This window comes from Leuciscus leuciscus, assembly GCF_965113295.1.
Source record: "Leuciscus leuciscus genome assembly, chromosome: 7".
Classification (NCBI taxonomy): Eukaryota; Metazoa; Chordata; class Actinopteri; order Cypriniformes; family Leuciscidae; genus Leuciscus; species Leuciscus leuciscus.
Window position 1 is genome coordinate 19673487 of NC_138731.1, and position 25873 is coordinate 19699359.

The 25873-nt window shown below is 36.1% G+C and overlaps 1 protein-coding gene and 1 long non-coding RNA gene across 3 annotated transcripts in view; both read left to right on the plus strand.

The window, feature by feature from the left end:
• Positions 1–25873, plus strand: part of uxs1 (UDP-glucuronate decarboxylase 1) — an 86375-nt gene that overhangs the window by 50719 nt on the left and 9783 nt on the right. For both annotated transcript variants that reach the window (XM_082175840.1, XM_082175841.1), the window contains 3 exons: positions 4233–4354; positions 17505–17624; positions 18398–18441. In XM_082175840.1, coding sequence (XP_082031966.1) covers positions 4233–4354; positions 17505–17624; positions 18398–18441 — 286 coding nt within the window. The remainder of the gene's footprint in view (positions 1–4232; positions 4355–17504; positions 17625–18397; positions 18442–25873) is intronic.
• Positions 5406–6074, plus strand: LOC309503100. Its single transcript, XR_014207498.1, has 2 exons — positions 5406–5936; positions 6008–6074. It is a non-coding gene; the product is annotated as an uncharacterized lncRNA (long non-coding RNA).

The window sequence follows — 25873 nt, forward strand, 5'->3', positions numbered from 1 at the left end:
TGAAATCCAAGAACCACTCTTTTACTCTGAATGGCACAATTGATTTGAGAACATAAACATACTTTATTGAGGGAATTATATCATTTGAATGTAAACTATTATAATATTAATTAACTTTACATGTAAAATGATCATTAAAAATAATTTCTTCTCACCAGAGTAAATGATCGACCAAAATTGGCAACATAATTTCTTAATCTATACAGCTGCATCAATAACTACTGCTGTAATGTTGCCGAAACTCAGTGTATGTTGACAGATTCAACAATTACCTTTCAGTTTGATCCGGACAAATTTGTTTGCAGTTTTCCCAGCCTTATTTTAGATTATTGCAGTGCTCTGTCCAAGGGTGTTAATTACCAAGCTTGGTTATGGATCACAGCGCTTTTACCAATGGGTTTCCACCAAAGCTGCAGACTGTCCAAATATTATTATTTGTATCTTTGCCCATCATGACATCTCTGTCTAACTGAGTTGCTTTACTCTGTGTTAAGGGCATGATGTGATCAATGATGTGATTAACTATGATAACTGTAACTGAAAATTGTAATCATTTTTTTTTTAAATCTTTGAAAATAGAAAATTATATAATTGGAATCACATTAAAAACCATTTATTTTCCCCAGTTGATAAACAATTAAAGCATTGACTGCCAATCAGAATCCATCAGACATTAAAGAGATTTTAAAGTGGCAGACGAACTGCAGTACTCGCTTATAATCAACAAAACGTTATTGTCTTTTAGTGTGGATGCTGACACTGAACAAAATTATAAACGCAACACTTGTTTTTGTCCCCATTTTTTATGAGCTGAACTCAAAGATCTAAGACTTTTTCTATGTACACACAAGGCCTATTTTTCTAAAATATTGTTCACAAATCTGTCTAAATCTGTGTTAGTGAGCACTTCTCCTTTGCCGAGATAATCCATCCACCTCACAGGTGTGGCATATCAAGATGCTCATTAGACAGCATGATTATTGCACAGGTGTGCCTTAGGATGTCTCGAGTACTTGAGATTTTTTGGCGCCATTATGGGCTGTTGCTGATGTCTGATTGGTTAGGACAGCATTAGAGGTCGACCGATTCATCGGTTTTGCCGAATTTGTTGACTAGATGCTGCATTAGAACAGAACGTCGAGAGGAATAACATTAGCTACCTCAAGCGATTAAAGCAATGTGACAAAAACACACGCAAACCTGACCCAAATATTTTATGTCCCAATTGTTGCCATCTATTTCCATTAGTTTATATCCAGCTGGCCAGTTCTATGCATTCATTAGCCAGCGAGGTTAAATATTTAAAGCTAGTGACGTGATTGCTTTCTCAACATTGATATGTTCATGCAGCCATAAACAATCATAAACGCATTCGATTTAGTGCTTTTTTTTTATCACTACCATACATATTGTTATTTTGATTAGATAATCATCAAGTGTTCTAAAATAGAAATAAATAATTTAGAGACTGTAATATAGGTCTACATTTATGTAATTTTAACGGCCATCTTTAAGCATGACTCTTTGAATTTATGAAATGGTAACACTTTACAATAAGATTACAATTTTAGCATTATCTAAGGTTAAGAAATGAAGTAATATTCACTGTTATTTTGTTAATTTCAACATTTAGTAATACTTTTTAAATTGAGTTTTAATTTGATCTGTTATTAGTTACTGTACTATGAACTAACATGAATGATCAAGGTACAACTGTATTGCTCAAATATTAATACATGCAGTAAAATTGTATATTGCATAATGCATATAGTTCATGAAAGCTATAATACATCCTCATTAATAAATGGGACTTGCAAAGTGTTACCTATGAAATTTACATACGTTTCTAGGTTATAGCTAAAGAAACGCATATTTGACCTGTAATATTTGAATGTTTAAATTATTTTCTGTAGAACTTCTCATTTTAATATTTTCATTTTAATATATTTATTTAATTTAGCACATTTCAGTTCAGCACTTTATTACTTGGAGTGTTATGTTTGTTCTTAATCCAGTATCCATTTAAAAAAATATCGGTTGAATAATCGGTTATCGGCATGTACGGTTAAACCTAAATATCGGTATCGGTAAAATCCACTATCGGTCGACCTCTAGACAGCATGCAGTCCAGACTGGCAATATAAAGTGAAACTATGGCTTTGAAATACGCAGTAATGCCTGGAATCACTTTGATCGTGAAGTACAAAAATCTGCCATATACATAACATTATAATGAGAACACTTGTAATATAGTGTTGTAAATGATTTGATTTAGTTGCTCGTGTTTCAGTGCGTTGTTATGGAAATAACGCATCCACAACGGAGACACATTGAGACAAGCACGGTCAAGTTCACGTGAGCATTTGCGTCCTTTTTTGCAATGTAAGTTGTAAAATTACTTTTATGTTGTATATATCAGATTAATTTCATATAGGATGTGTTTGGCTGAGTTTATTAACACATAGCTACGCGTTTCATTCACTCTTCAGTGTCTGCTCGTACTCGTTTTTGAGATCTGTCAATACTTTAATGGAAAAATTGACAAAAAAAACATCCCTAGTACTTAGTGTCACCTCTGAAGGCCATCAGGAATTCCCACAACCACAATTGCATGTGTTACAAGCACAGAGCGCTGACTTAATGGACGGTGTGCGATGTGGAAGATTCCTCCGAAATACTACAGCTGTGTACAGCAATCTGATTTAAGAGGCTGTTTCACAGCAATCACCATGTGCATTAGTCTGACATAGTCTCAGTTATTTGATAGTAGTGTCTTTAAAAGCCACTCCAGAAGGAAAGAGACATGATAGGTCGTAGGTCTTTAGAAGTACTTGCAATTATCTAGCTTGAGAACGTGCGTAGCTCTCTCTTTATTTTGTCAATTAATCATCAGCATTAAGTTTGAATGTTAGTCCATTATGACTGACCTAGATCAAATGTTTTTAACCTCTTTTTTTAAATTCATTTATTTGTGTATTTTTCTGTAGCCAAACAAATGCATTTAGACTGTTTATAAAAATGTCAAAATTGTTTGTAAAAGGTTTCTTCACCCAGAAATGTAAGTTTAAATATATATTTCAGATGTATCATATGACTATGTATTATGCACATTTTTCCTTTTTTTATCTCTTTTTTTTATCTCCTTTTTTTTTATCTCTGGTGGTGTTCAATTATTTTAAACCAGAATTATTAATTTTTTTTATTTTTGAATTTTGAAACATTTCTACTTCATCGGAATGGTATGCAACTCAGTGACTTTTGTGGCAGTTGTTATGTGACCACAACATTTTTTTTGTGTGGAATTAATAAAATAAAAAGCTAAATGATCATAATATATATATATATATATATATATATATATATATAGTCACACTTGTGTTGTATAGGTAATTAATGGGAAATAAATAAAAAAATATGAAAAAAAGGGAGCAATTTGGGTGGGCACAGCAGTGACGAGGTGATACTCTAAAATATTAAGTGCAAAATGGACCCATTGAGCCAGAAGATTCAAATAAGGAGTTGAAACCAGATCAGACTCAGATTGATTAAAGATAAAGAATTCCTTTTTCAATTTGGTACATTTTATTGCATTTTGATGTTATATGTAACAAAATATCTTTCTCTGTGTACAAAAAGTAGTCTTTGAGAATGTCTAAATATATATCCAATTCCACTAATAAAAACAAGTTTTATGTGTTAATCAAATAAATAATTGATTTAGAGCTATATAGGAAACTAGTGGTTACACCATGGCATTACAGATGTTTTATATATTTTTACTTCCACCAGATGACACTAATCTGCCTTCAAAATTTCGATTTTAAAGGCCTTGTCTGTAATTTTACATAAAATACAGCTTTAATTGAAAGTAATAATAAAAAAAAGAAGAGTTTAATAATTATAAATACTTTAATAATTCAATATTTTTAATGGGAAAAAATGGAACATAATTATTGCATAAATATTCATTAGTGACCTACAATTCTCTTAAAAAAAAAAAAAAAATACTGAACAAAAATATATTACATTGATTTTACCGAGAATAAAGAAAGTTACATTTCAGTTACAAGTGTGTTTTTGTGATAATGCAAACTTGAGAAGTGTGAAGGATTTATATTTTTCTAGTTTATATTTCAATTTCATCACTTATAGTTCTCCCTCTTATTTTAAAATGTTAAATATTTGTATTTCATCCATTTGTATTTCATTTCTGTGTTTGTGTCATCTGCTAGACCCAGAGGTGCACCCCCAGAATGAGGAGTACTGGGGTCATGTGAACCCTATTGGTCCCCGGGCCTGTTATGATGAGGGAAAGCGTGTTGCTGAGACGATGTGCTATGCCTACATGAAACAGGTAGGAGTGAAATTGAGGGGAAAAAAATCATTAACAATCTTTTTTCCATGACTAAGACAAGACGATGACGAGACGACACCAAGGTCATTAAACAATGTCTGTGACTATATCAGCATGCAAAGCCTTAGATGAAAAAGGACAAGTCTAAGATGTAGTAAAAAAAACCAAAAAAAAAAAACCAACCTTATTTAACCTTAACCCTTACCTAAACAGCAAAAACTCTTTATTTTTGTCGACAAAATATTGCAGCTCTATGAGCTTTCAAATTTCGGTTGGCAAATTTAATTATAGAGTTTAAATCACCCAATCAGAGCTTTTCTTTTACTTTTTTTGCCCAATGTTTTACTTAATCATTGCAATCTGGCATCCATGCGCTCACACTTTCTCTACACTGCGGAAGCGCAGGCGATGATCTGAAAACACAGACATCAACAAACAAGCTGGAGTTCAGCGATTCTCATTTGAGATATTCTATTAAATTTAAAGTTTCATTCAGTCAGTCTGTGTTTCTTCACGAGGCGTTTGCTGCGACTAAACCTGCGATCAAACCTTCTCAGCGGTGAACTGTAATAAATCCAAACATTGAACTATGTTGTTTTCAACTGTGGTTGCTGAATAAATGCACTTACGCATTAACCTCTGTGTGAGAATACAGTCTTTTTTGCTGTTGTTTTATTATAAATATTAAAAAAAAAAACATTAATGTCATTTGTAATTATTGGAATTACTAGTGCTGGGCGGTATGACCAAAAATACATATCACAGTATTTTTCAAAATTATACCGGTTTCACGGTATAAGGGGTTTTTTTTGGGGGGGGGGTTTCAAGCATGACTGGGTGTTAACCACATTCTGACTGACAGAGATAGGAAATACTGCTGTATATTGAATGCCCTATTTTACTGCCGTGAGTGAATATTGTAGAAAAAAATCACACTAGTATTAATACAGGTTTGCAAGGCTGTTAACAAAGAGGTGCCAGGCCAGCAAGAGGCGCTTTATGAGCGACAGAAACAGTGGTTTCCCCGGTAACGGCTGTACACAAAGCTTTATCTGGAAAGATAAAGAAAGATTCAATCGAAATAACATCAAAACTTTTCTAAAGACCGTCAGTTCACTTCAGATACATTCATATAAAAACCATGCCGCGTTTTGACTTTGAAACGTGCAGCGCTCGTGTTTTATTCAACAATATCAATGCCAACCACAAATAGATTTTCCAAAAGGCTGTGTTGGTATTGTGAACCAATGTATGGGAAGCACTGTAATTCGATAGCTATCAATTATAGTTTAACCTATACATCTTCACCGTCACGCTTAGTAACACATACAGCGGTGCCCTCACCACAGTGCAACCATGAAAAGCGACCCCTCTCAAACAGTGTCGTGTCGCTTTCTGATCGTTGTTAAAGCATCATACACCGGGGTATTGCGATATATTAAAAATTCAACTCATAACAACAATAAACATCGGTATTCATTATATGAACCAGTTTACCGCCCAGCAGGAATTTCACCGTTTGAATTTTTGTATTACCAGTTTTAATAATGTAGAGAGTGTGTTAAGTTATGTGATAAACAGCGTATAATAAATCAGGAAAGTGGATGATAAACCATGAGTATGGATTGAAATTCTCTTCATTTTTGTTTATAGGTGAAAGTGCAATAATTCTGATGAAATGTAAAAAAATTATTAACATTAATTGTCGCTTTTATAATTTTGAACAAAATAATAATGATCAATTGAACCATTATACAGCAGGACTAGTATGTGACATTTTAGTGACTAAAACAGTAAACTAAAACTTGACTGAACAAAAACAGGACAAGGTACATTTGACACAGGCTAAGGCTAAATTGACGAAATGAACAGTCACAACTGGATTTCTGCACTTGATTTTTTTCACTCTGCTCTCCATGTGTATTAATGTAGAGAATTAGCCACCTGGGAGTTTGAACTGAAAAATGTGCCATCTTATTCTTATTCTAGTCTATTCTGTTCTTTGCTGTCGCATTCTTACCCGAGCAGCATACCATAGAAGTAGACGTATTGTGTAAGAGCCAATTACCAGAGGAAGAAGCTAAGAACTTGAAATAATGATACAAGAATTGCAGCTATTTATTGTAGATCAAAGGGCTAGCATTTTGATGCTTGGAGGACTGACAAATATTTGTGTGGAAAAAAATGAGAGAGCTTGGCAACAGCAGCACGGTTTGCTGAAAAACTGAATGCAAAGCATACAGTAATGGTGAGCCAAACCATTTGCAGCATTTTTGTCTATTGTTATTCAGCAAGCGTTCGCATGCACATATTTGTGTGTGAAGTCTACATATGAATGTTTTCACAAAAAGAAAAATCATGATTCACCAATTATTTTTGTACTAAAATGTATTCATTCACAAAAAAACGAAAAAACCTAGGAATAAATTAGGTAAAGTCTGATGCTCTCACCTTGTGTTGACATTGTGAAAATTGAAGATTTATAAATTATGCATGGCCCACCATGCATAATTTATAAATCTGCAATTTTCACAATGTCAACACAAGGTGAGAGCGTCAGACTTTTATGGAAGCTTGTTTCCACCACTGAATAAAAAATAAAATGTTTGACTTTTTATATCACAATTTTGACTTTTTTCTCGCAATTGCATGTTTACATCTCGCAATTCTGTTATAAATAATATAAATTCACAACTGCTAGTTATAAAGTCAGAATTGCTAGATATAAACTCACAATTGCGAGTTATAAAGTCTGAATTGCGTGTTATAAAGTCAGAATACCATAGTGATTCAGGATAAGACAAAAACACTGTTTGGACTATGGATACTCACTCATTATTTAAATTTTGCACATTTTGAACAAATAAAAGTGATATAATGTATCTTTAAAATGGATTAGTGTTAGATGCAAAATTAAACTGACTAATGCTTACATTTAGGGTCTAAACATAATAAATAAATTCATAATTAGGACAAAAGGAAGTCATGCACACCTTGGCATTATCTAATGGTTGATATCTTTGGGCTCTGAGAGACATAGGTAAGATCACAATGATCATCTGGTTCTCTGTGACAGCTTCATTTGCTGTCTGTGTCTTCTGGTTGAACATTCTGATATGATTGATTGGCACCACCCTTTGGTGCAGTTGATTTTATCTGTTTTTCTTCACTTGGTGTCACTCTCAGATTGTCTTTATCGCATTCACTGTTCCACCAATCCACACATTGTCGCTCTACATGTCACCACATGAGAAATGCTGCCTCGCAAGTTTGATTTGAATATCATCAGTGACGTGTGGCATCTGGCAAATGTGGCATCTGACACTGACATCTTTTTAAAAGGAAATTCAGTGACATTTGAGGGGAGAAAAGTCTGTTTGACTGGAGGAAAATAAAAGTAAACTTTCTGTTATTTAAAAATGTCATTTTGTTTGTTTAAAAATAATCTGTTAACCACCCTTAATGCAAGTTGAGGCTAATAGGCCAGTTTTGTTCAAACATCTTTCAGATTTTTTTGTTTTTGCATAAAACACAACTTAAAATGATAGTTCACCCAAAAATGAAAATTGTCATCATTTACTCACTCTCATTTTAAACCTGTATTTCTTTCTTTCTTATGTGTAACATAAGTCTTGTGGTCTTTTAATAGTCTATTAAAAGACTATTAAATAAATCACTGGTCAGGAAATTAGAAAGAATTGCACAGGAATAACCTTCCCCAACTTGCAGACAGCTTTTTACAGGAAGAAGAGTCAGTGTTGTTCCAATCAATGGCTTCAAACAGTTCATGAGTAGTTGAAAAATGTCTCCCAGCTCGTTTGAGTTTAATATGAGACCAAATATTAACAGCAAGTGCTGAATTCAGTTTACTTTCATGGCTTATTTCACTTGAACAGTCAAATCCACACATTTGTCAAAAATGCCCATCTTGGTGAGTATTCACGCAAACACAGTCAGTTATGTCTAAAGTGAAAGTAAACAGTTTGGTGAAATTATCATTATATTGGATCGATGCTTAAGGTTAAAGTGACAGCAGCCTCATATAAGCTTGTCATTAATGTTAATCAAACAACAAAAGAAAAAACATGATGTACTACTCTTGACTAAATATTTTTCATAGCTTTATTAAGAATCTGTATATTTAATTAATACAGTGCAGTTCATACTATGCCATTGCTATGCACTATAGGGTTCAAATCTGGACTCAAAACATCAGCCTAATGGACTTGTTCTCAAGCCACTTCTTGGTTGTCTTCACAGTTTGGACAAGATAATTGTCTTGTTTAAAAATAGCATTTGATTATTCCTCTTAAGATAACTTTTTATTTGTGGGAAGCAAGCCATTCTGAAATATTCTCCTGTAATTCAAAGCATTAAATGACTTTTCACCGGGAAGTATCTCACGAATATCAGCACAGCAGCTAGTAGTCAAACTTAAGATTAGGTAGACCTAGAAATGACCGTTCTCATTTCTGCCCACTCCTTCCCCTAGCTATTTTATTTCTGCACTATGGGGTACTATGGGTTACTACTACACTCCTCCTTTCTATAATTATCTGTCCATCTTTCTTTTACCCGTTTTAACATCTGTGTCTGAGGTGAAATCATTGGGCTGGTGGAAGTGCTTCATATGTTCCCTGCAATCATTCATGCTCAATTAGACTTACTCTTCAGTCTATTCACTCTTGAAATGATGTGCTTCCTTCCATAGCAGTTGACTTCCCTATTCATCTGATTGCTCTCTTCTTTTCTGACTACAGACATATTCCGTTCTCCTCTGACCAAACATTTACACTCATTTGTGATTGGAGTAAGATTTATAAATGAAATCTCTTACTTTCACACTTTCAGAAGCATACATATCAAAGTTGTTGTTATGCATACATTGTTTAAATGGATAAATCTGTTCAAATATTTATCTAGATATTATATTAATGCTCAGTGGACATGTGGTATGGTAGCGCTACTTATTGCTTATGCTGTTCACTAGGGCTACACGATATAAAAAAATATATAAAAATTGATAACTTGTTAAATAATGTGAAATGTGGTATGTAAGATGATAATGCTTTGAGTGTGTAAATTACATTTTAATTATATTTAAATATATTTTAAAACTGAAAACAATATAACCAACATATATAAATGGGGGTCCGTGTTTTTTGGTCATGTTTTTATTTTCATTTTCATCACACTTTCACCAAATGAAAACACAATAAAACCAAAATGGATAAACAGCTTGAATATTCGATCTCTACATGGGTGGGAATTAAACGCCCCTTTCCACTGATTGGTCAAGCAAACATAAAACTGTGCCGTCATCAGTTGTTGATGACAGTAAATTATATTAATGATATTAACATGACTGCTTAATTAAAATGGTCGAATATGTGAAAAATTAAAGGTTTTTTCGTTTTCACGAAAAAAATAAGAATTCGACTTGATTTTTAGTTTATACATTCAGTGGTAGAATATTAATACACAGCTTAGAATATTCAACCTTTGCGTGGGCTGGAATAACTAAACATTAATGACATCATCAGTCCTTCCTCAGTTCCGTGCAACAATAGTAGTCATCCGCTGCTACATTTGTAAGGATTCTTAAAGCGTTCATTGCAACTACTTTTTTTCATCAAACAACCAAATGAATGGCTCGACACAAACCATACCGGTGAAGAGCCTAGACAAGTCTTTCTTCTGTGTAGGCATAAATTTGGCAACCTATGCGTGAAATATTAGTTTATCTCATAATATTCATTGACTTCCCATATGCTCCCACATCTACTCCCTAGCCTATATATTTGGCACATCGCCTGTTTTATTAATCTGACAAACTATCAAAATCTGTGTGGCAAAGCTGCGTGACGCACTGGACAGCATGAAGCGAAGGTATTTACATTGTAGTGAAGCGCAGACCATTATCAAGCTGAAAGAAATCATGCAGAAACACGAAAAAGGCACCGTTTTCAAATTTTTCTGATTTTAATATTAAATAAATAAAAAACATATGATCGGGAGATACCCTGAGTGTGCGTTGCACATTCTTTTGGCACTAACAAGTCGACAGCAGCCAACTTATCTTCTCAGACTAGATTACTATGAGAGCATTGTGGATTGTCTTGCATAAGTCATCGGTAGTGCACACACACAACTCCAAGTAACAGTTCTCTGCTACCTAAAACAGACTTTTAATAACTTTTTGAAGTATTGAAATCATTCAATTATTGCAAGCTTTTGCAATATGCGTATCATGATTTGTATATTTGTAGTATTCTGATCACTGATTATATTTGTATAATCTCCTTCCACCTCTAGGGCCTCATTTATAACCGCTGCGTAAGCACAAAACAGTTGTGATTTATAAAAACAAACTTGACGGGAAAATTTGCGCACCTGCACGCAAACTCTGACCCATGCGTACGAACGTTTTGGAGATGGAGCAGTTTGGCGACACCGATGGTGAGCTTGAGTTAAATCTCTTTTTGGTCACTTTTAGACAGAAAATCTAAAGAAAATGATACATATAAAGAAAGATAATACAAATATAATTTCACTCACCAAGCCTATCACTTGAAGCAAATATCCATCCCTTCTTAAATGTCCGCGCCAGCGAGCGCGTTGGACCGTTTAGTGAAACTGACGTATATTTATCTAACGGCAGATTAGATAAAGGAAAACCGTAAATCTTCATTATGAGCCATAATCATTAATACAGTGCATGTTCACAATAACAGTTTAAGTAAATAAAAGAATGATTTAAACTATGTTTTACTCCTGATATAAACATTTAGATTTAATATGCCATTCTCATTAATGGAGTTAAACACTTAAACTACATGAAATCATTACTGAGAAGTAAAAAAATAAAATAATATTCAATAAATAGAAATATTTGTTGTGGATGCAATGCTTTTGAACACTTTTCCTCTGGCATGCTGTGTTTTAATGTTTTAACTACAGAGATAATCGCTTATCATGATAACAGCAGATTGTCTGAGAAAATAGTTTTGTGCAATTAATGCACAAGGCCTATCTGTTTCCATTAAAAATATAAATCATTTAAAAATACTATTTGGCCAGTGGAAAAGATTGAGAAAAACTTTCTCTGAAATGTATTTTACACTATTTGATTTATTTATTCAAAAACAAGGCAGGCTACTAAATGATTTGTATTAATGTAATGTGATGGCACATCCGTATTTCATATTTTCCTAATGTCTTGTACCGTTAAACATGTTATCACATGGATGCATATGCAAATGATATGCAGATGAGGATCTGCATAGTAAAATTAGGCGTTGTAAGCTCCATACAGTATATGGTTATTTCAGGGAGGAGATGCATGTGCGCACAATCTTCCGCTGACTGGGATTTATAAAGTGAATTCTGCGCAGGCTCTGGCATACGAACGGTTTTATAAGACCAAATTTTTGGCTTTCGGGCGCACGTACACTTTTAGTAAGGATCCTACGCACAGTTTTAGAAATGAGACCCCTGGTGTCTCATCTCTATCCCTCGCATTTATAAATGTATTAAAATGAGGTTGGTAAAACACTGATCTGTCACCTTTAACCTCTGTGTCTTTCTTTCTAAATTACTTACAGTAATTAGTCATTTTCAGTCCCTTCTTCTGTCCCTCCTCCCATTACTTCACCATCCTTCACAAACACACCAGTTTCTGGAATTTTCCTTTTGGAGGTTCCTCCTCCTGTTGGCATTACCTGTTATTCAGCTCTGTCATCAGATGTTTGTTTTGATGTTCCGGAGTTGTTTAGACCCATCATTGATCAAAAGAGCTCTCTCAGTCCATATCCAAAGTATTGTTTTAAAGCCTCTTTCACTACAAAGTATCCCCCACAGTATTGCTCCAGGGTATTTTGAAGATGTCAATTTAGGTCGAAATGTGATGCACTTTGCCACACGTTATTGAGATTTTACAGTCCTTAACGTAAGTGTGTCTGATCTTTATTTTTTCCGACTTTCATTTACAAATGTGACAATTTAAGAATAGTGCTTATGGGAAAACGGCCTGGGATCAGAAAATGACTTGAGCTGGACTCAAACTTGGTTTGCGATTGATCATGAGCACAGGCCACTTTATGTTTTTTTTTTTTTTTTTATCAAAAGTTTACTCAAGTAACATTTTAGTCACTGGCATCACACACTTGCTCTTGGCGTTGTGTCTGAACAGTAGTAAAATCACGGTAACACACATGACAACTGATGACAACATGACAATGGTACATCATCACAACTAAAGCGTGCCATGCAATCACATGATAGCCTTGCAATCATGCGAGTGCCTTTCCTTGCTAAAAAGGCCACTGATGGCTGTACTTGTTTTGTCCATGTTATGTGTTGTATGGCATTTTTGCCACACTTCTTTCATTTATAATGCTATTTATGAGAGTTTCCATGTTTTTATTCATGTCCACAGAGAACTACTGAACCTAAAACATGCAACTATTCTTGGTAAACTCTCTATATCTCTCTTACGTTGTTCCAAGGCCAGTGCTTGATGTGGGCACAAGTACAGGCTTTACAATGTCACGGACTGTGTTTAATGATTTATGTAGCTAATATCATATTTTGCAGTTATAAGCTGTATTGTTTTATTCATTCATATTATTTTATTCATTCATATTATTCATTCGTATTTATTGACTCATATTAGAGCTGTTCAGTTCATAGATAAATCATTAATAAACACTGCAACATATCATAAAAAATAAGAATTGTCAATTTCGATTTCATGGTCATTACATGGACATTCTTGTAGTTTGGGTACGGTGTATTGCTCATGGGAACAGTGGTAAGATATTCATGTTAAAATATTTTGCCCTGACCAAGCTTATTGTGCAGAGATGACTAAGTTATCTTTTCATATTTTAAATTCCCTGAAAAGTTTTAACACTGTGGCTCAGTGGTGCTGAAGGGCCCTTATGAGTCTTTGGAAAGCATTATTTTTGCAGTTCCATTGAATGAGAATGCTAGTAGTGCAGAAATAATTAATCACTGACCTTTTCTTCACTTTGCTTATTCCCTGTGATCTCTCTTTTGATTATTATTTAATGTTTTAAATGTGTGTAACCGTGTGTTCTGGCCTTTTAACCATTGTGGACAATAGTGATTTGTTACTTTGTGATGGGAGACCAGATTGTTTTAGAGCAGAAGTTGTCAACCATTTCAGACGCCCCACCACACTTTTAGTCTCTATAGGGATGCCATAAAATAAACATGCCAGATTGACACTACATCATTACTTTTATTATTAACATTAGCAAAAATTTGCGTTCAACGTCCTTTCGGTTGATTAGGAGATGTTGTTCATAGTCATTGGAAGCATTCATTTGCACTTGGACAGTCTTCTCCTCGTTTAATTCTAGTCCGACTCTGCCAGCTTTTTGTTGTAGTTGGGTGAGCTGTTGTTGTGCCCTGATGAGAGAATTTTCCACGAGTGAAATATCGTCAGCAAATGCTAAATCGTTAAGCTTGCGTTCGGCTCTAGATTCTTTGGCTATTGCTGTACCGCGTTGTGGTCTCGTATTACTCCTGAGCGGAGGGCCTTTATGTGTCAAGTATCCGAAGCTTCCAGCAGATTGCCTGGAAACGTAATCTATTACTATGATGAATAGGATCGGAGCTAGAAAGTTGCCTTGTAATACTCCAGTTGTGACAGCGAATGGCTCTGAGAGCTGGCCCTCCAAGTACACCTGGCTCGCCGATCCGTCGTACAAGACTCGGATAGCATCAACGAGCCTTTGTGGGATGCCGTAGTGTCGCAGGATTGCGAACATCATAGGTCTGTCTATCGAGTCAAATGCTGCCTTGAAATCGACGAACGTGATGTACAAGGGTAGTAGTTGTGCTCTTGCTCCTTCGATGACTCTTCGAAGGATGTGGATCTGCTGTGTGCAGCTGCGCCCGCTCCTGAAGCCTGCCTGGTTGTTTCTGAGCAGCTTTTCAATTGGATTCTGGATGCGGTTGAGGAGAATGCGATTGTATGTTTTTGCTGCAATGGACGTCAAGCTGATTCCTCTGAAGTTGTTCATCAGCTGTAGGTTGCCCTTCTTGGGCAGTGGGATGATCAGGCTCGACGTCCATTGTTTCGATGTGCAGCAATGCTTAAAAACAAGCTCGCAGAGTTTGTGCAATTCATTTACTATGAATTTGCCGAATTTGCCGGACTTCTGCCGTCATTGCAAAATCGGGTCCTTGCGACTTGTTCCGCATAAGCTGTTCAATCGCTCTCACTGCTTCCTCTCACGTTGGACTCGTCGTTGAAATAGCGATGTCTGGTCTTGGTTCTGGAAAGCTGACTGTTTCCACCTTCGCTGTCTTGTTGTTGAAGAGTCTGCAGAAGTACTTGCCCCAGTCGCTGATGATCTCTGTCTTCAAGTTTGGTTGAGAGCCATCGAGCATTCGGACTTTGCTTGCTGCAGAATTTTGCGGCATCTCTGAGATTGTGTCGATTAGAGTCCACATTGTGCGATGCTCATGTTTTTGGTTTGCCAGTTCGAGAGCTTCTAGTTGAGTGTCGAAATATGCCTCTTTGTCAGTTTCGAAAGCTGTCTTGACACTCGACTGCTTGTTTCTCCTCTGATCTCTCTTTTCTCTCGTTTGATTGAGCTTGAAATCGTCCTTCGCCACTTCTTCTTCTCCGATGAACTGCAACATGGAACTGCTGACCCAGCTTGGCTGTTTTGACTTTGGTCTTTTGCCCAGGACCTTTTCACTCGCTGCTACCAACGCAGTGTTGAGTGTGTCTGCTCTTTGCTGTATTAGGTTCTGGGCGTTTTCGGTTTGACTCGACAAATTTGCTTTGATGTTCACGTCTTTCAGCTTGTCATTCTGAAAGGTGCACCTGGCGATGGATGAGCTTCTTGCTGTTCTCAGCGCCAGTTTGAATTTGGTGCTCACCATCTTGTGGTCTGATCCAATGGCGCAGGTGTTGTTAGCGCGACAGTTTTTGACTGAATTCCACCACTTGGTGTTGAAGACAATGTGGTCTAGTTGAGCGAAGTCTCCTTTTGGGCTCTTATATGTGCGAAGTCTCGTCGGTTGATTTCGGAACCAAGAGTTCGCTGGGCGCAGGCTTGAAAACTTGCACATGCTGATTAGCTTTCGACCATTGACGTTTGAGATTGCGTGGTAGCTGAAGTTGCCTACCACTCTAGGATTGGTGTCGTGACTGTCCTTACCAATTCTTGCGATCAAGTCGCCGGCAAGAATGGTGACCGTGTGTGGCGGAATTTACTTTATTAGCTCGTCGAGATGTCGTAGAACGTGTCTTTTGCTGAAGAATCTGATGTCTCCGTCGGGGCGTATGCAGACACGAAGCATATTTTAGGATTGCCTTCTAAATGCATGGCAATTATGCGCTCTGATTTAGTGGTGACGGAGATGATCGACTGAGCGATTCTGCTGTTGTATAGCAAGGCTGATCCGTGGCTTTCCGATGAATTTGTATGTGCCATCGTCCAGCTGCTGTATTTCTTGTAGCCCACCCAGTCTGGCACCCCATTTACACCTGTATTTAGCGTCGTCCATCGACCAAAACACATCTTAATTCCAGGTGTAAACGGGGCCTGCGTCAGTAGCCTATTATAATTAAAATTCAAACAGAATATAAAACAGAATCAAATAAATAAAATAACATAAGTCAGCACGTCAAGGTATTGCTGTGCGTTACCACTGTATATGAACAGTATATGTCCAGGTGACAAGCAGTAAAATCTCAAGAAAGGCTTGGCGTGTACCAGTACGTCACCCTATATGTGTAAATATACATAATTTAAGGGTATTCTATTCATTTGGATATTGATATTGGACCTGTTGTTTATTCATAATGTTTCTCCTTTGAACAGGTATAAAATGTCATACTTGCATTGTCCCTCACAACCGGTCATATAACAAGCCTATAAGTTAATGTAATTGTTATATGTCAGTTTGACATGGCATTGAAGAAACAGAAAAGGAAGAAATAAGAGGATGTGCACTCTGACTCTTGACATGACCCAAGACAATTCCAAAAAAGTTGTTCTCATCTCGTCCAGCCCTATGTATAAGTGGTACAGTTGTAAAAACGAGAGGAAAATGAGTCCGTACATGTTTTCGTAATGCTTTATTTAACATCACAGCTCACATGGACTACACAAATGGAACACTCAGAGTCAGATACACGGATGATTAGGTTTTGACGACGCTGCTGGGGAATAACCTGATTTTCTTCTTGTAATCAAGGTTTTCTTGTGTTGCTGGGTTATTTGTATGCCTGTAAACCATTAAAATTGGTTATTTCAGTAAGCTGAGTATTGGTAGTTACCAGTGTGGAAATGAAACACACCGTCTTTTGATACTCCAAACCTTTTTAACTATCTTAGAGAACTATTTGTTTTATCATTCCACTTCAGAGAAGCAGAAATAGTAGTTCCAAGGACTTTAAAGCTGCCTTAAGGCTTATACTGTTATATTAATACATATTAACAAGCTATTGAAATTAACATAGCTGCACTTTCAGCCCAAAATATGTTGTGAGATTGGATGCTAGCCATTCAGAAGCACTGACATTTGCATAATGTACTGCTTACAGAGCTACAGGCTTTCCATCAATGACCAACACCTTGGAAATGTTTGTGTGTGGCCAAAACAATTTTGACAGGTGGACCAAGGAAATGTAATGATTAATGTCACATTTGCTTGAAATAAGATGCCGTATGACACTGTTAAATTACAAATGGCATCCATACACACTGTGAGTGTGTTTACAGATTGACACTTATGTTTGTGACTCTCGAGTGCTGCTGTAAAAAAAGCAAAAGAGGAACAGACCAAATACTAATGCATTCTGAAATTCATGGACATTTACATGAATTCGTCCAATAAATGTTTTCCTTTATATTTTGATTCAATCAGAAAATAAACCAAAATAGATGCATTTTCTATTTCAATAGAGGCCTCAGACCTTTAAACAAAAATGTGAATGTATTGATACAAGGATCTGAAGTATCAATACAATATTTTCAAGAAAAAGGAATACACTTTGAGCTTAATCTGCATATAATCTGAATATTGCTGCATGTTCACTAAGCAATTAACACTTGCATCCGAACTCGTGTTGATGAGGTTTGGATGTGGCTGTGTCTCACAGGAAGGAGTGGAGGTGAGGGTGGCTCGGATATTCAACACCTTCGGATCTCGCATGCACATGAATGACGGGCGAGTGGTCAGTAATTTCATTCTGCAGGCTTTACAGGGAGAGCCGCTGACGGTAAGAGCCGTTCACCTCATTAAAATTATGAACCATGTGCAGTGTTAATTACACCTCCTAACTCTACAACAACTCTCATTTCAACTTCACACAGACTCACATATGGGTGTTACTTGCAATTTGAAGGAACACTCATGTGTGTTTGTGTGAAGCTGGATTGAGTGGAGTAAAGTAAGAGAGTGAAAACCTAAATTTATTTGTTTGTGAGAGTAAACAAAACACTTCATTTATTTCATGAAATCTACCATTAATTTCTTGTGGGCATCTATACATAATTCTGACTTTTTCCTCACCTATCACAAACTGTCATCTCAAATCAGCAATTATTTTATGATGAAAATGACAGTGCCACAGTGGTGTAAATGACATTTAAAAAAAAGTAATTTCATTTTAAATACCCACAATTTAATAATATTTCACAGTTTATGCATAATGTCATGCTATAATTATTATTTTATTTTTTTCCTATACATATAAGGCTTTGGAAAGTAACACAAAATTATGAAGGCATGGTAAATGTTTCCAAGACCTTCATATAACAAAAAGAAAAACCTTTAAATCTGTTTTTATATAGAAATGCACCCCAGGGATATTAAAGTGCCTAGTTGAAGAAACACTGTTAAATGTGCATGCTTCCTTATTGTAAACTCTTAAGCTCACATGAGGATTTCACCTACGGATTGATTGTTCCTCAGTCGCTTTGTAGCAGCTCGTGCTGCATGTGCTCTGACGACTCTGATTATAATTCTGTGTTTCTCCTGCACCTTTTTCAGGTTTACGGTTCAGGCTCTCAGACAAGAGCTTTCCAATATGTGAGGTAAGCACTAATATAAAGCTAAAATAGAAGTATCGCTGTGTTTTCATTTGTTTCATACCTCCCAAGAGCTCTTAGAGTATGTGTAATGGACACAGTTGAAATGATGATACGTAATTACAAGTACAACAATACAGCAAAACAAATGCTATGCAAACACAAAAACAATGAAATATAGGAATGTAATATACTAGCATTTTGCTTGTTTAAATGGAAGCTTCAACTACATGCTTGCAACTTTCAAGGCATTTGAAGTGTTTAAAGCAATATGGATTTTTTTTATTTATTTTTTTTTTTTATCTACAGCCACGAACAAAGAATTATGCAACACATCCATCTGTCCCTTTTTTCTTTCCATTTCTATCCGTATTTGTCGCCTCTAGTTTTGAGTATTATTCTTTCTAATAGTATTGTGCATGTGAATGATAAGAGTAGTGAGAAAGCCCATCTGGTCTCTGTAATGTCAAAAAAGTGCATAAATGAAATGCGTCAACAGGGAAAAAAAATATTAAAATGAGCCTAACTGCATCAGCAAAGTCCTATCCTTTGTCTAAATGAAATGAACCTTGGGGAAAAACAGACGTTCCTGACAGATTGCTCCATGGCGTTTTCAAAGACGGAGGTCTGCTTTTGATGGGATTACTAATGCTCTCTGGTAATTGCATTGAAGGTATTTCAAAGGCTAATCTCAGTGTTTATTTTTTAATTTTTTATAATAGCTGCAGTGTTTGTGTACAGACTGATGATGTGGTGGTTTGTTTGAAGCAAATGTATCAGTTATTAGTATTAGTAATGTGCAAATCATCCCTACCAGCATAAGTTGCATACCAGCATTAAAAAAAATGCTTGATTGACTGATGTTATGTTAAAAAGTTTAGTTGTTACGCTTTCAAATCATCAAACTCAAAATTTATTAAAGAATTTATTAAAAAGAACAACGTTTCGACCCAAAGGGTCTTCGTCAGGCAAACAACAATCATAGAAAGGTACAATATGTCAATGGTTTATGTTTATGGTATATGTCAAAGGTTTCATGAGAGGGGGTATATAAGATGATTGGATTGGAGAGGTTGCAGCGCGTTTTGAAAATATTGATCAGCAAGAATGCCTTGCTAGAACACACTCTAAGTCCACTGATGTTATCTTGCATTATTCAATATTCTGTTAAGTAATGAGTTTGCACATATAGTGCGTAAACACTGGCATATTAAGTTCAGATCCCACAATTAGTCACTTTTGTAAAGATCCTCCACGATTTGTACATAAACGAGCTCCTAAAATACGGCATATGGTGGTGAGAGCCGACCAAGGGTGTGATCGTCCAAGCAATCCCTTTTCAGTCCCTGATGGTAATTATAGGTGTGGACAATGTGCACAATGTAATTTCACAAATAAATGTCACACTTTTAGCCATCCTCATTCTGGGAAACAGCTAAAAATGAAAGGAATAATTTTGTGTAACACCAAAAACGTAATTTTTATGATGAAATGCCCATGTGGTTTAGCATACATAGGTAATACGCAGTGTTGTTTGAAAACGCGCATTGCAGAACATAGAAGTAATATACGTTTGAATGACCAAAAGAACCCCATTTCATTTCAATGTTTTTAAACACAATTTGTCGACTCTTCACTACTTTGGTATAGAACTAGTAAGAGTACCCAGAAGGGGTGGTGACATTAATAAGATCTTACTACAGAGCGAAGCCTTTTATATGTATACACTTAAAACTTTGTTTGAATATGGAGTTTGATTTGAAATTTTTCTTGTGAACATCCTTTGTGTGTGTGTTTTTTTTTTTTTTTATATCATATTGGTTATTTTTCTGTATTTTTTTTATTATTATTATTTATTTTTTTATTTATTTTGGTTATATTTGGGTTTGATTAGGTCTTTACTGCATTGGATGATTGGGTAATTAGTTCACTAATGAGGTCAGGTGTGACGGTGTTCATACTGATATAAATTGTACCTTTCTACGATTGTTGCTTGCCTGACGAAGACCCTTTGGGTCGAAACGTTGTTCTTTTTAATAAATTCTTAGGAGCAGAAGTGGCAGTGTGCCGATTTTTGTTTATTTTGAGTTTGATGCTTTATTTGATCGAGCACTTGCCAAAGGTTTTTTGGATGTGTTTCTTTTTTGAATTCATAACGCTTTCAAATCATATCACATATGAATGTATCTTTGTAAAAAGCTTTCATTTTGTGAAGAGCAGCACATTCAAAATCATACTTTCCAAATTTTCCAGATGTTCTACACATGTAGTTTTGATAATATTTTAATGGTATAAATAGCTTCTTATACAGGAAAATATATAGCTTCCTTTATATTTTTAGGAAGGGTCGACTTAGATGTATATATTTGGGGGCAGACAGGTTTGGGTTAACTATGCTCGGATTCATAGGAAAAGGATATCCACTTTTCCTAGTCTGTTGGCATAGTTACTGTGTTTTTCTTTTGTATGGCAGTAAAATAGTCTGGTTGAATATAACATTTTGGAAGAATGGGTAGTGGTCTGGCAGAGCCACATTGTTAGTGTTGTATGACCTTCACCATTTGTGTGTGAAATTGTTAAATGCCTTTTTCATCTGACCATCACATATATTTCATCATTTTTCCACCTCCAGGGAACAGAAAGGAAGAAATGATCTCAAAAGAAATTACGGCAATGTTTGTAGTCGACATTTTGAGTGTAATATAATCAAGCTAGTTTCATCTAGAAGTATTTATTTTCCACACTCCGGTGGGGTAAGAGAACAGAGCCAACGTGGGTTATTTGAAGTCTCACTAATTCAGCAGATCAAACATTTTCCTGGATGTGCAAAGTTCACTTAATTAGAATCGTGCAATATAAGACACGGGAATGACCGCAGAATATCTCCAACTTTCCTCTCTGAATCTTTTTCAGACTCTTCTTAGAGGTCACTGTATTAAATGGCAGACATTGGCTGAGTTGCTAAAAGCTCTACCCAGTTTTTAAACATCTTTTCATATGTAAACTACTGGCCACTCTACTGAGGGAATAGTTTCCGGCATTGATGGCACTGGGGACTTCTTTAAAGTCATGATTCGGGCAAATTCAAACAATAATTCAGAAGGAAATTAAGGGTGAGTTTGTACTGCCTGGTAATGTTGCAAAGCCATTTTACCTCGAGTTTGATATTTAGAGGAACGTTTTTCTTTATATAGTCTTTGGAGTTTCTTATAAAGTTGTGAAATATATATATATTTATATATTTATGTATGTATGTATGTATAATTTTTTTATTTATTTTTTTATTTTTATTTTTTTTAGCCTGCTGTACATTTTTCCGAGCCGTAGAGCAGCTTATAATCAAACATCTCTTTTGCCACTGGTTTCAACTGTTGGATACAGGCCAATCCTTTAAACACAAAGTAGCTACCTTGTAAGAGGCATTAACTGGAAGAAGAAAAAAAAAGCTTTTTATCTCTCTTAACTCTTTTATTTTTTTATTCAAGAATCTTGGAATATTTTAGTTTTTTAATTGATGAGGTGGGTTAAGAGAATTATTTTTATTTTTTTTCAGTCTGAGAAAGAAGTTCCTGTAGATCAATGTTCAGTAGCAGTCCCTTGGCTATGCATCAAACACATCAATGTACTTTGAATTATTTCTATAGTATTTTAAAGACTTGTTTGTATTTCTAAATCACTGAACTAGTTTACATTCTAGATGAAAGCTTCCAACCAAATAGAAGAACATTTCAACTCAGTTTCATGAGAAAGTGTAACTATTTTACTCAGTTGGGAATAAGCAGATTGTACAAAATCCAATGAAATTATGGTCATACAAAGTTTGCTACAAAATATTTAGACTGGGAGAGATTGTGACATGATACAGATCAGAGCAGGATTGCCCAAACCTACTCAGGATTAGCTGTTGTGTTGCATCACACTCAAAACAATGTAGAAGCAGCAGTTTAGCGTATCAAAGACATCCTATATAAGCAGCATATAGTTTCATCTGCTGTCCCTTAAACATGGTGTCCATACAATCTTGGCCAGAAAGATCAATCTTACAGTACCTGTGTATCTATCTACTGTTTTTGTTTGTTTGTTTGTTTGTTTTTTAAGTCAGTTTTAGGGTGTGTTCACACTTGTAGTTTGCTTCGTTTGGTCCAGACCAAAAAAGAAAATGATACAGTTAGTCCTGGTTCACTTAGTATCCACACTGTCATTTTTAACACCATTCCTAAAGATAAAAAACAAAACAGCTTTTATGACGTATTTGCGACTGAACCTACTGAACATCCAAAACAATGCTGGGTGCTCCGCTAAATGCTCTTGTTTTATGTGCGTTACATATGATGATATTTTTTCCAGCTAAGAAATCAGAAAGAGCTTTTAAAATGAGTAAATTAGTCAAAACAGATCCAGGAATTCCTCAGTTGCACACAAACAAAGATCTGATGTGAGTAGATGCGGTTCCAACGCCTGTATTGAACTGTAATGGGCAACATAACTTCTGTGACAAAAAGAACCACATTGAGCATTCTGTCCTTTTTATTATCACATCAAGTCCTGTTTTTGGTTCTTTTAGAAAGCTTTGGTTTGTGTTGCGTCCATATTTCATTCGAACTGCACCAATTTGTTTGGAAAAGTGGGTCTCGGTTTGCTGGTTGGTGCACACCAGGGTTCAGATGGCAGCGTTCACACTTATTCAAACTAACAGAGCAATCGCACCAGAGTTTAATTTAATCAAACCAAACATGCCAAGGGTGTACACTCAAGATGAAGCCTACTTACTTTACAAATAAGGATGTTACAATGCAAAAACTTAAATATTAATATACATTCATTCTGGAGGAAAAGGTATCAGTCAACCATCACGCTAAAGAATGGGAGAGATGGTTGGAGGAAAACTCAGTTTGGAACTTGGTTGGAAACGTCGCTTCACAGGCTCTGATACCCTTCCCGGGGTCAGAGCCCACACCGTTCAAGGAGATAGCTTTGCAGCCCTTGTCTGATTCATCATAAAGATAAATATGGGAGTGTTATCTCAAATAAGCAGTGTACACTCAGTGAAGAGAAGATGGACCAGTATGATTGATCTCAGTGTTATTAAAGGGAAAGAGACCAATTCACCATCCATCTTTCCTACTGTATTGACAGATCAAAGGCAATTCTTGGGGCTAGTGTTCAATGCACATCTAAAATGAAGAGTTCATCCCAAAGATAAAATAAAAACTGTCATTATTTACTCCCCTGATTGTTATTCTAAACCTGTATTTTTCCATGGAACACAAAAAGACAATTTGTAGAAGGCTGTCTGACTCTGAGATGGTGAACAGGAACATGGTTTGTGTAACATTAGCAACACATTATTAGCTGTTTGAAGTCAAGCAAAAGGCTAATCATTATATTAATTACCGTTATGTGTCCGACATTGTAAAGAGTGATACCATTGTGCATAGTTTACCTCAGTAAGTTGGCAGAGTGAATTTGTGAGCTGGCGTGAGTGAGTGGAGGCGGGGCTAATTAGCATATTAATGGATCCACATATACTAAATGAAGCAAGGTTGTAGAGTTGTATTCAAGCTATTTTAAGGCATGAAGTTTTTTTTTTTCACAGGAAAAAGCTGTAAATGTGTCAGTTTGGGATACAATTATTGACTACGGGGGGCTTTAAAGTGACAGCATCCTAATATTGCTACTGCTGTCTGTGTTTTTAATGTTAATAAAACAACAAAGGACAAAGAAAAAGTCACTCACTGCTCTTTACCGAATAACCTTTGTAACTTTTAATAAGGATTAATTAATATGGATGTTTAATTAGAAAGTGAAGACTATGCAGTAGGGATGGGCATTTGATTACATTTTATTAGTCGATCGTCGGGAGAATTAACGATCGACTATCGATTAATCATTAATATTTTTATATTGAAATTTATTATTTCTTTAACTTTTTATAAATTAAAAATGCAATGAAAATACAAAAATACAGTTTGTTTGTCCTCGATGAGATCTTTATTACAAGAAGATCAACTTGTGGCAGTGAAACTGGACGTTCGGTAGACTTGAAGATTCCTGCGGTGCTCTAAACCAGCGGAACCTGCAGCTGCGAGCCGGCGTTCTTAAACAGAGACCCATGGCCACTTCATCCGTTTTCTGTGATCGGATAGCTATCCGGTCGTGAAAAGACCAAATCTAAATGCCCTCTGAAAGCTATTCGAGACGGATTTAAATCCGATCGCTCAAACCACTTTATACTTTATATCTGAGACGCATTCCAGACGAAACTGGACAAGAGTAAATGCATCTGGTTGTTGAAACCACATATGTAAATTTGACTTATCCCAAAAATGATAAGAAATAAACGTGTGAGAGCGTGTTATAGGCTATATGTCATGTTATATCCAGATATGACGACGCTACTTCAACACGCATCACCATGAGCATCTATTCATCAAGCTAACGTGCAAACTATCGCAAATCAAAGTTAAAGTCATTCATCAACACACAATCATCTTCATTAAAAGTAAAGAACCGAAATGATCTTACCAGGGCTGTTGCCGCAATATCTTGTTGCGGTCTTTGATTTAGAAATTTTCGCTGATGATCAATAAAATGCAGCTCATATCAGTTGCATTCGATGGCGTGCAACAATTTAAATATGCATATAGCGCGGGAATTCAAGATCGGATTTATATCCGTTTTTCAAAAACACATTTATGTGACCAGGTGTAAATGGAATCGTTTTGATAAATCAGATAGCTATCCGATCTGAGAAAACGCATGAAGTTCCCATAGAACTTCTGCACCAGTCTACTGATTTCTGTTGAGAAAGATAAGCATGTTGACATGATCTGGGATCAGACGCGACCGCAACCTGGTGACAGCCAGTCCAGCCGCCGAAAACACCCGCTCTGAGCAGCCCGGTCTCACCCCAAAACGTCATATACTGACGCGTCTTGACCATGCGTCAACATACGACGAAAAGGGTACCCCTTTAACGTCAATATGAGACGCAGACAGAAGCGCACCAGCAGCGCCTCCTAGCGGTACCCTAACGCATACCTAAACCTACCCATAACCCGAATCGTCACACATGGACGTTATGGGGGTACCCTTTTCGTCGTATGTTGACGCATGGTCAAGACGCGTCAGTATATGACGTTTTGGGGTGAGACTGTCAAGCCGGGGCAGCCGGGGACTGACGTTGCCGGGATGCACAGGTACCTCCGCGCTAAAATTAATTCCATTGCTTCAAGACACACTACGCAACGCAACCTGCATTAGTTTAATCGATAACAAATAAACGTGATCGACGAAATTCTTAACGATCAATTATCGATCGTCGATTAATCATGCCCATCCCTACTATGCAGTGTAATTTTACCTTTGCATACAATTTCTGTACCTGAAAACTACTGTCAGACCTACCTGGAAAAACCCTGTAAAGCACTGTTTATTT